At 33.2% G+C, this 12,499-nt stretch overlaps 1 protein-coding gene across 2 annotated transcripts in view; it reads left to right on the top strand.

Annotated features, from left to right (window-relative positions):
• ATF2 (activating transcription factor 2) overlaps nucleotides 1–11,856 on the top strand; it is a 59,931-nt gene extending 48,075 nt beyond the window's left edge. For both annotated transcript variants that reach the window (XM_065880353.1, XM_065880352.1), the window contains 2 exons: nucleotides 7,125–7,230; nucleotides 11,630–11,856. In XM_065880353.1, coding sequence (XP_065736425.1) covers nucleotides 7,125–7,230; nucleotides 11,630–11,856 — 333 coding nt within the window. The remainder of the gene's footprint in view (nucleotides 1–7,124; nucleotides 7,231–11,629) is intronic.
• Nucleotides 11,857–12,499: the final 643 nt, after the last annotated feature.

Here is a 12,499-nt window from a genome sequence, read left to right as displayed (position 1 = left end):
AATTTATGTCACTAAGCATAAAAATCAGTATTTTTAATCATTAATAATTGAGTGATGATGGCATCATGGTTAGATAAGAAAGTGTTCTTAGTTTTAGAGATGCATACCAAAATATGAAGATAGGTGAAATGATGTGTTATCAGGGATTTTTTTTAAAAAATACTTGTGCAAAAAAGAAAGAGAATAAGGTCCTTCTGCATGTATTAACCTGGAAAAATGTCTGTAATATATTATTATGGGCAAAAAGAAAGTTGCTGGAAACTGTCCAGTGTCCATCAATAGATAAATTGTGGCGTATACATCCAATGGAATATTTTTCAGCCATAAAAAGGAGTGAAAGTACAATGTGGATGAACCTCAAAATGTTATGCTTAAGTGAAAGAAGCCACACACAAAGTCATGAATTATATGACTCCATTTATATGAAATATCTAGAACAAATGAATCCATAGAGACAAAATGCAAATGTAGTTTCCAGAGACTGGGGGGGGGGAGGAAGAAACAGGCAGAAACTGGTTAATGGATAAGGGGTTTTACTTTGAATGGACAGATGGAGGGTGGTGGTAACCCAACATTGCAGATGTACTAAATGCTACCGAACTGTTCACTTTAAAATGGTTAATTCTATATTATGGAAATTTCACCTCAATAAATTAAAGTTGCATACTAAAATGTGTAACATAATTCTTTTTCATTAATGAAAGGTTTATAGTTAGATGGATAAATGTGTAGGTATAGAAGTCAGTATAGAAATGATTCTTTAAATAGAAGTAAAATTTTAAGAATGACATGTACCAGCTTGTAACAGTGATGAAGAGGGGGTTGGAAAGCATGGATGGTTTGGGAAGAAAGGGTACCTCAATTATGACTTTATTGTTTCAAGTGGATATATGATTTTTTTGGTTGTTTGTTATTTGTCATATAAAATAAAAACAGTTCTTAAAGAGTAAGTGACACATTCTAGTTTTCAGAGTATGAAGAGTTAATGTGCTTATAATAGATTCTGGAGAAAAATTTCATTCGGTTCGCCAACAGCAAAACCGTTAACTGTGAAGAACAGAATGACTTGTAAAGAAAATTGAATGTCAAAGAAATAATTAAACTCTATGTGAAAACATTCATCAATTCTACATTTCCTTAATAATCCTTCACGTGACATACAGGCTTAGCTGATCAGTGTAGTGGGCAGTAATGACCCATGGTTGCTTACATATTATATATAATAAAAGGTTTAATGAGTGTTGAGGTGTGACTCTTCATATTTTTACCAAATATATATTAGGTTTCAAAGAAAATACTAATTATTCAACCTTATTGCCCCACTTACTGAATTTAATTATATTTTAGCTTTCTAGAGTCATTGCTTTAAAAGAGCAATTTTATCAAATTGTATTAGATACATTTGTGGTCATCTAGACCAAGAATTGGATACTGTTGGTTATAAACTATTATATATTTAAAGGTAATATATGATTTTTGTCTTTTACTTGAAATGGTTTTAACCTCATTATGTCTTTGTCTTTTAGCTATACTCATCTTGGGGGTTAGTTTTCAGTTTAGAATTTCAGCATTTCCTTTATGAACAAAAGGCTGACTCTTCTCTTTACTAATAGGAGCTCCTTAACAATCTGTGGATAAAACTTGGAGAGTTTGTTGTGGATTTTGCTTTTAAAACTTAGGTATTGCAAAATGTGTGTGGAGTGGAAGCTCAGTAAATTAATGGAAGCATTCTTTGATAGCAGGATATGTGAGGAGTTTTCACTCATAAGATAATATGGAAAAGGTTTTGCTTATTGGTCCATTGACTTAAGGGGAATGGGATCAAATATTTTATTCCTGGTACCTAAACGATATTTTACTTTAGTATTTATCACCCAAAATAGAAAGGAATGGCAGCAGTTGGGAGATGGTATACAATATCTGTTTAATTCCTGAAAAAAAATAGAACTGTTTTCCTTTTCCCCCCTGAGTTTTTCACTATATTCTAGAGGGGGAAAGGGTAATAGTGATGCCACCTCTACCTCATGCATTTTATTCTGAGTACTTCTTTTTACTAGCCTTTACTAAAATCTTCCCAAGCCTTTACTTCCCCATCTGTCAAACTCATAGAATAAGTACTATATTGAAGATCAAATGAGAGAGGTAATAGAAAAGTATGTTGTAACTACACTGTGCAAATGCTAATTATTTATTATTCATTCTGTCATTAAGCAGCTATTGTGTGCAGGGCACGTTATTAGACACGGGATAGAACAGTGAAAAAAGACATTGTCCTTAACACTTGGCAGAATTTGTGGTCTGGCCCAGAAGACAGATGTGAAACAAGTAATTAAAGTATGAGAATAGGAAAAGAGTCATTCCCATTAATTTTGCAGAATATTTGCAAAATATTATGAACCCTGTCATCTTTTTTTCTATTGTTGAAAATAAAAATTAAAGAACTATTTTGTTTTCAAGTATAAGGTTTTGCATCCATGACAACCCTTAAAACTTGTGGTGGGAAGTTAAGATACTTAATCATTGATTTTTGTGAAGACTGGCTTATCTTTAGCAATGAGAAATTCCCCAAAGAAGAAACTATCCAATATTATTTCTTTAATTTGGGGGGTAGTAGCTGAACTAGAAAGTCAAAGATCATGAATTTATGGAGTACCTGGTCATCAATCTGTGGCCAAATATCAGTGAAAATTTTTGATTGATTAATCAATTAGCTATCCTGTCATTATTTCATCAGGCTGATCTGCTTCAGACAGACTGTTAAAAAAATATATTATTTGTTCATCAGTATGTAATTAACCTTTGACTAGATACAAATAGAGTAGAGCAATGGTATAGACAGTGCCAAAATAATTACATTTTCTTTTAGACCATAATAATAATTTTCTTCAGCATCTACTTTATCTTACCAAATACACTTTTCTTTGACAAAAGTATCAGTAATTGCTCACATTTGAATGGGACTTTAATGTTTTCCAAATGTTTTCGTGTCTCTTATTTCACTTCATCTTCAGAATGATCCGGGAAGACAGTTAACATATTCTGCAAATATACTAAATAACAAACTAACCAGAAAGGCTTTGGAGGCTAAATCCAATTATAATCCAATCTAAAATAATCCTCAGATAGTAGAGGTATAAATATTTCTTTTTTCATTTAATATTAAATCTGTTTATGGCTTAACATGTATCCCCTCCAGATTCACTTTGGCTTAAGCAAACCGGTTTTATATATTTATATAAATACAAATATAGATAGATAGATAGATATGGTCTGATATGGTCTGTTACGGCTTTCTTTTTTTTTTTTTCATTGTGAGGTCTCTCCATAGGATCTTCAGGACTCTTCTCATTATATGTATGGAGGCTTTTGTCTCTGATTCTACCTGTCTTCCGATCTTTCTTTGTCAAAACATTTCACAGTTAAAGTCATGATTTATGTAACTACCTTATCTAAATATTGTCTATCTTTATGTTTAAGTCCTTTCCTTTATACATATGGGTATGAGACTATAATTCTTGAATGTTTGGATTAATTTGTTGAATTTTGCTACATTTTATCAAATGATTTTAAAAATGCTGGCTGGGCTTTGGCAAACTCCTACAGTTCTGCCTAATGTAAAGGTTATATACCATAATGAGCCTCCTGTTTTCAACCTCTGCTTGACCTGATCTTGACCACAAGCTTATGCTCATACTTAGGGCTCTACAGCTCAACTAAATCCACTTCCTTCAAGGTTTGGCCTTCTCTTATTCCTAATCAGCACTCTACCTGTGTGCTTTGCAGTATTTCTCACAGTCCCAATTCTTTGCTAGCAACCATGTCCCATTTGCTGCTTTCAGTCTAGTGCTTGATACCAGTTTTTAAAGAAATTGAATATTAGGATACAATAATAATACAAACTATTGATTTAATTTAACCTTTCAATCAAAAATCACTTGAGCTTCAGGATTACCATTAGGAAAATCTCTTACCATTGTAAAACATTTTAGATCAGGATGATGTAAAAAATTAGACTAAATTTGTATTGAGCAAAGCTTGAGTTTGTTGGGGGTTTTTTTCTTACAATTTCTGTCATTTAAAAGGTGTAGGGGGAAAATTGGGTTATTTGAATTTTGGATGAAGACTAGCATATTTGTGTACTGTTATCACTTAAGTATATATAAATTATAATGTTCAAATGGTTTTATTTTCAATTTCCTCCTCTCTTCCAGTTTTTTTCTTTCCCCGAGTTGTTTGCTCTGTTAAGTGTGACTCCAATTAAATTCAGTTAACACAAATATAAGTAAGTTGTTGTAACAGGAATCAAATACCTTACCTCTGAAGTCCTTAATGTTCATTACCCATTGTTAGCTAGTGGCATCTTTAGTTCCTTCACTTGTCAATGGACCAGGTAGTCTAATTAGATGAACAACCAAAACACCACCAACTGTTAAGTTTGAATATAGAAACTGATATTCCATCTATCAGTTTCAAACCTGTCATTTAAAGAGAGATTTTGAATGTATATATTTAATTTTGAGTGCACAGGAATATTGTTTTCTTGGTTAATCCCCAGAATTATTTAAATCAACTATTTTGTATCAGTTAGATTATCAACTTGTAACTGCTCAGGAATTTTATCTAATACAGCATTTTGTTTCATAATATGGTTTATAATGAATGTCCATATAGAGTAGTTGAGAAAGCATTTGTGATTTTTAAAATTCTGTAATTGAGGTGATGCTATTAAACACGCCAATTTTCATTTTCTGACTGAGAAAATTAACAGTGTGACTATGTTGGTGAGGTTGTTGGCAATAAATAATGAAATTAGGATCCCTGACCAGTTTTATATCATTTAAGCTATTTCATTTCACCTTCTTTGGTGTTTTTTACCCCCTGAAAATAGATTTTAGAGAAGACCATGGTAATTCTGTGTACTCAGTCTGTGCCAGGCTGTGGGCTATGCTCTGGGGATACAAAAAGCAAGATAATCCCTGCCCTTGAGAAACCTCAATCTGGCAGAGGTGGCAAATAAGTAAACTAAAAATTACAATCCAGTGTGATAAGTACTATGTAAATACACACATACAAACACACATACGATACATACATGTATATACGGCTGTGGGAGCACAGAAATTGATACCTAACTTTTCCTATGCATATTTGTACTGAGTTGACGCTTAAAGATGCGTGAAATAATTAACAAGGCAAAAAGGTTTTCTAGATGGAAGCAACAGTATATATTTAGTTAGCCATATGAAATTTCTATTTTTGTAGGTCAAAATGATTAAATATTATTTAATAGGTTCAAACTAGTGAGAAGGGTGATCACAGGTACCAGATTATAAAAGATTGTGTATTCTTGACTAAAAATACACATCCAGCCCTATTTCATATTATAAAAATTAATGAGCGAAACTTGTAGATGTGAGTCTCAAAATCAAGCTGACACAGCAGAGAGAGAAACTTTTTTTTGGATAATATACGTTGGATTATTCATAATACGGGTTCCCATAAATAGTGTCATTAATTAAGAGCTATAATGAGCAGTATTGACACTAATGACGACTTCAGTATTCCATAGAAATTAGTTTTCTAAATAACAGCTTGTTTTTTAAAGCAAACTTTTAACCTTTTCTTTTTGTACTTTAATCACTATACACCCATTTTTGTCTCAAATACAATATTCTAAACATAATTTAACCTTTTTATGAATGGTTCAGAGTTCTTGTAAGCGTCAAGAACAAGCATTTGTTCTGTGCTTTAATACAGTGTTACAGTTTATTGTTATTGGGGTGTGAGGAACTATTTGACCCAACAGACTTGCCTTTGGATTGCTTAACTTTTATTCTTTTGATTTGTATGTTTCTGTCATTGATCACTTAAGGAGGCGTAATGAGTCTAATTACTAAAGTATTTTACCTTCAGCTTTCTGGTTAAGAGACTGAGGGATGGAAAAAGAAGCGCTTGAGCTTTTATGTACACCTTTTTTGCTGTATTTCATTTAGTTTTGGGTTCATGGATAAAATGTGAATGGTTAATATAAGTCCAAATAAGTAGAGGTGTTTGTAAGTTAAGATCTTTTAATGTTACCAATTTATTAAATTCATATTATTTCTAACTCTTGAGTATTGGTAATTATCACTAATTTATGTGTTAATATTTGGGGGTGACCCAAAGGAATTAATTGGACTCTCTCAATTTGGAACTTTTACATAGAATCTATCAGATTAATGCATCCAAAACAAAGACTGAACTGCTCATTCTGTGATAAGGAGTAGGATAGATCACCGTTGATTTATCAGATTTAAACTCAGATGTGTACAAATGGCCTAGGTCAAAGGCAGTTAAGCCATTTCAACATTACATCTGCCTTCACTGGTTCCGTGTCCAACACAATGCCTTGCGATGCATTTTAGGTATCCATGATTCTTTGGTTGTTTGTGTTTTCCCCTATGGAGCTTTTCCTAGTTTCTAGAAAACTGCTTAATTTAGTTTCCAGGACAAAATTTTTACTTCCAAGTGAATAGAGTCAGTGAAATTGTATCCTGACTCCCCTGATACTTCTAATTGTTCAAATAATCAAAAAGAGCATGTGGGCTTCCCTGATGGCGCAGTGGTTGACAGTCTGCCTGCCGATGCAGGGGACACCGGTTCATGCCCCGGTCCAGGAAGATCCCACATGCTGCAGAGTGGCTGGGCCCGTGAGCCATGGCCACTGAGCCTGCATGTCCGGAGCCTGTGCTCTGCAACAGGAGAGGCCACAACAGTGAGAGGCCCACGTAATGCAAAAAAAAAGAGCGTGTAACATGTAAAAAATACCTTTGATAGGTAACCTGTAGTATATAAGCAGTCACAAGGCAAATGATAATGTAAAAAGTAACTTTGAAATATGCTATCCAGTTGTGGTGTTAAATTTTTATGTAAGTTTCAGGGTCTATATAAATGCTAAAATATAAAAGCTAATGTATAATGATTAAACATTTAAACAGCATATTTTGTTTATTCCTTGGTGTTTTTTTTTTTTCTTGGTGTTCTTTTAAAGATGTCCGATTTTCATATCTTAATCTTCACTTGTGTTAAACAGTAAAAATTGTTAGTCTGATGCTGGTAAGGTACATAAGTTGTTTCTTCCCCAGAGTGAAGTCACCCTGCTGAGAAATGAAGTGGCACAGCTGAAACAGCTTCTTCTGGCTCATAAAGATTGCCCTGTAACCGCCATGCAGAAGAAATCTGGCTATCATAGTGAGTAATGTTCCATTACCTATAGCCTTAGGCTACATCAGTGAAATACTGCCAGAGTGAACCAAGCTACCATTAAAAAAGTGGAGACTGCAGTTCTGATATTTAATGTTAAATATCAGAAGTTCTGCAAGTTTATTATGGAATGGGGGATATACTTCTTAGAATCTAGAGTTTTACAATTTTCCTACTTCTAGCTTTTTTCTAGAGATTACTATAAATAAAATGGGTTGGTTAATAATTTAAAGTATAGTGTAAGTACTGATGATACTTTGTTTATATTCTCAGAGTAATACTTTTCTTGGACTGACATAGTGAAACACTACTACTAGCCTCCGTTTAGTAATTTTTTTTTGTCTTCACTTAATCTGTAGCAGATCCTATTGTTCTTTCTTAGATATCAGCATTGTGCAATTTTATTGTTCTGAATCTTTAGATTGAGTCTTCTAGTTAGTCATAAAAATGCTAAAATAGAACAGTATTTAAATTATCTGCTTGTAAGTTTCCTTTTAAATATTTACCTTCAAAATGAGATTCTTCTGTTTTCAGCATTTTAGAAGTTAATTGTGCTTTTCCTTCTTGTAATGTCCTGTTTTGATAAGATGCACAATGTTGGAACCAGCTGTTACTCTTGAATAAATGGCCAATTCTGTCCATCGTACACAAATTTGTAACAAATAACAGAGCTGGGAATGCATTAGGCAACATTCATAATATATAACCCACAGCTTTCATTTTTATGATTTAGTGATATTTCAGGATATTTGTAAATGTGAAAATTGTTTCAACCATATGTATCCACTTCGTTTTAATTTGCCAGTGTCAGTAATTCAAAAGAAAAAAACATTTTGTAGTGGATGCAAACAGTTCCTCAGGTGCTCACGATAAAACTTAATGGCCACCATCTTTACTTGTAGTCATTGTAAGCAGTTTCATCAGAATGGGCAATATTTTTTAATTTAAAAGATTCAGTAGATCGAGCAACTCTCTGTTGCCATATATATTTAGAACATTGATTTTTGTCAGTTTTGAGCAAATAAATCTCAATCCTTTGATATCTAGTCATTTTGACAGGATTGTGAAACACATTGTGGAGTAAATTGAAACCATATAGAAATATGTTTGGGGTTTGTATTAACAATGATTGCTGCAGGGATGAGGCCATTATGGCTCCCATCGGACTTAACAACATAATTTCCTTTAGAAGTTACTGAGTTCAGCATTATGCATACATGATTTTCTTAACAAGAGAGCTCTCTTGAATTTTGATAGTTCAGAAAGAAATATACAAGTGATTCTATAAAATTAGAAGGAAAATTAACTCTTAAATTGCATTCAGTTTTAAATTATCTTCAATTTTTTAATCTTAGTTAATTTATTGGATAACCCCAACAGTTTTTATCCCTGTTATCCAGGCAGTATATGCTCAGCAAATGCAAGCCAATTTTTTATTTTAAGCAATAAAGATATTTTTAAGTGTATATATGTATGGTTTTATATGCTATATCCTCAAACTGACTGAAAATCTAGATTAATAAGTTTCTAGTGAAGGTATACGAGGTTGTGAAAATGTAAGAAATGAATAAGACATTTTTGGGTTTGGGAACAGTTCCTATCTTTTATCCTGTCCGGTTATCTAGATAATCATATTGACTGAGGTAAGTATAGTTCTTGCATAAAATTAGTTCTGTTCAGCTCTTGGGAGATAATTGGACTTTGTAGAAATTTCAAATTTTTTATTTTCAAATTTGAAGTCTTTGGGAAAAATCTGACTTCTCTGTTGTTTAATAGTCAAGGTAAATACAAAGATTGTTTAAGTAAATGTTTAAATCTTGGAGAAAATGTGGAGAAATTCACAAATACCTAACACTTCATCACATTGTAGCACATAGCAGTTGCTAATAGTGGTGAGCTATAATACTAGTTAACTCAAAACATTGTATATAGAAAACTAAGGTTTAGTAGAAATTAAGGAATCTTACAAAATCTTGCAGGTAAAGGTGACAGTATAAAGTCACACAGTCATAGGGTCTCTTTTTTAACATTGGGAAGTCCCACGTCCTAGGAAACCCCTCAGTCATGGGAAAACCGTGACAGTTGTTGACCTTAAGGGTCAAGTAGTATATAAAATGAGAATGAAAACATTTTTAATGTTTGGGTTCCTTGAAGAGTAAAACGTAAGAGTAATCTTATTGCCATTAATTCATATTCTGTAGATCTCTGGGCATAATTAACATTGTATTATAGTTGTTGCTGTAATCCTAAATGGGAAGAAAAGCTTATTGGGCCCAAAATTGTGAGCTTATATTTTCATTAATGAGAATATGTATAAACACTGGTGGAACTTCAGAGAGAGTGAATTGTCAAACAGCTGGTTTCTTTTAAGTAGGGCCAAAAATGACTCTGTGAATGCAGTAAGATCTCTCGTATCTTTCTAGAGCTTGTGATTATATTAGTAATTTTTCTCCCTTTACCATCTAGAACTGGACATAGGTGCAGCTGTATCACATTATAAAGGTATTTTATACATAAAATTGATAATTACATAATTTATAAGTGAGTACCTGCTTCTTTGTACGGCCTAAAGATTTGTTTTACCAAATTCTGAAAGCCTGGAGGTAGATAAGCACTTGTCCCTTACAACTTAACTGTTTCATTTTGAGTCATCGCCTCCACAATATATTTACATTTCCTTATACCACTCATCACAGATCAGCCTCTTTATTTCTGAAAGCTGTTATATCCCTAGAACGTAACATTGAAAAGACATTTTGTTGTCATGGTGAATAGTGGTGAAATAGAGGGCTTTTTACTGTTCTCTCTAGTTAAATTGTCATTTGCTAGTGTTTTCTGTGAATGTATAACAATTGTATTGGCTATATAACTGAATTGTAAATATTTTATAACATTCATTATTGCTTGATCAGAAGAGTATCCTTTCTGCTTTATATAATTTTAAAAAGGATTACTGATTGTGCTTTTTTTTTTTTAACTGCATCTTGAGGTCAGATTTTTATCCAGTGGTGTAGTTTTGCATTTAAAGCAGATTTATAGAGAGGGTGAGATTCTATCACATTAAAATTCTGTAAGAGCTACTATATTTCAGAAACCCCTCAAAATGAAGAATTTTATTTGAACTAAAGTTGTACTTGCCAGATTCCTCCCCCTCTATCTTCTACATTACAAATCATGGGGTAAGTCCTACTTCATGGGGTCCACAGTCTTTTAATAGTTGACTTTCAGAATGAGCACCTGGCCATCAGTAAGCAGGCCAGTATGTATTGTCAGGTTTGATAGGAAGCCAGCTTATTATACTTCTAAACACTAAATAAAAATTATTTTAGAGCGTTCAGAAAGAAACAAAGCTAAACAGTACTGTTTAGGGATATATACCTATTTGGTAAAACTTCAAAGAAAAAACAAGGGAATGGTAAAAGAAATACGTATCAGAATGGTGATTGCCTTTGGTGAAGAGAGGAGCCTCCAAGAAGCACGAGTGTTACTAGCAATTTTCTCTTTAAATTGGGGGCTGGGTTCACAGGTGTTCATGCTATCATTGTGTCTCATAACTTGCATACACTATAATTATTTGTGTGTGTTGTACTTACCAGATTTTTCACTAAATGAAATTATTGGATTCTCTTCCATTAAAATAAGAAAGTTGAAGATTTGTTGTTAAAGCCTAAACAATGGTAGATATATTTTCATAAATATTTAGAATGCCCTTTCCTGAATATCTTTTCAATTACAGTATCTTGAGTTTTATATGGATTTTTATTTGAATCTCAATTCGTGCAACTATAACAGCTGGTGGCATTTAGAGTCTAAATATTGCTTAGTCTCATGTGTATGCATCACTAGAATCAGGTGTTACAATCATCCATTGCTGCCTTAGATGGAAAGTCAGCCAGAATAAAAATAGTTCTACAGAGGGAATTATTTGAAGATATAATTTGTATGTTAGAATTCATTTTGTGTATGCATATGGTTATAAATTTTTTAATCTTTTAATAAGAATGGCATGTAGGCAAACAGACTGGTTTTGTTAAATGTGTTGCTGGGGTAAGTGTTTGATTATATCTATAAGAGACCTATCTCCCAAATTCCCACCCAATTTTCTTCCTTAACACTATTTAGCAAATAATTCTTCAGCTCTCTTTTATGTGGCACTGGGCATTGAGGTGTTTCCATGTGCACGCTTGTGCGTTGTTTAGCCTGTACAGACAAAATTGCCTACTTCATGACTTCTAGCCACCTTTCAGTTACTCAATTCCAGTCATACCAACTTCTCTAAACTGATTCTGTAAAATGCCATCTAACTTTTTATTCTGTGCATTGACTCAACCTGATAAATTCTTACAACTATTTTAAGAAACTGAGTAGTTTCCTTTTTTCCACTCAGCTGCTGATAAAGATGATAGTTCAGAAGACCTGTCAGTGCCGAGTAGTCCACATACTGAAGCTATACAGCATAGTTCTGTCAGCACATCCAATGGAGTCAGTTCAACTTCCAAGGCAGAAGCTGTAGCCACTTCAGTCCTCACGCAGATGGCGGACCAGAGTTCAGAGCCTGCGCTTTCAGAGATTGTCATGGCTCCTTCCTCCCAGTCACAGCCCTCAGGAAGTTGATTAAAAACCTCAGTGCAGCAGTTTTAGATACTCATTAGTGACTTCAAAGGGAAATCAAGGAAAGACCAATTTCCATTTATGCGAAGTCTGTGGTTGTAAATTTTTTTTTTTACTTGAAATTAAATTTGGCTCTAAAGTTGGTGTAGCAGCAGTTGACGATCAGACTGAACAACAACAGTTTTTAGTCTCTGGAAAAAGACTGATTTTGCTTTTTTTATAAATATTGTTAGATTTATTCATTTTTCTGTGCTCAATGTGTAAATTGTATTATAATTAATTCATTGTGGTTTATTTCACTTTTAATTTTGTGGTGTTTTAATAAATGGGGGTGTTACTGAATCTCTCTACCCACTTCCATTTCTTTTGACCACCTCTTAACCCTCAACTGTGATGGTAGTATTGTTATATCATTTATACCAAAGTTCTGCATAGTCCCTATTGACTTTGTAGTGTTAACAAGGTCATAAAGCACTAGCAAGAAAAATATAGAAATTTGCTTTTAATCTTTTTGCCTTTTATTTTGCACATTATGCAAAAGGAAGAACATTATCGAACACTTTTTAAGTGAGTGAAACATGGTAAAAGACATACAGTGCTTTTATGCACACTTAAACTAAATGAAGATCAGTAACAGTGCGTTTCC

The sequence above is a fragment of the Phocoena phocoena genome, chromosome 7 (genome assembly GCF_963924675.1).
Source record: "Phocoena phocoena chromosome 7, mPhoPho1.1, whole genome shotgun sequence".
Taxonomy (NCBI): Eukaryota; Metazoa; Chordata; class Mammalia; order Artiodactyla; family Phocoenidae; genus Phocoena; species Phocoena phocoena.
Note: the sequence above shows the minus strand (reverse complement) of the source record. Positions and strands in the feature narration are given on the sequence as shown.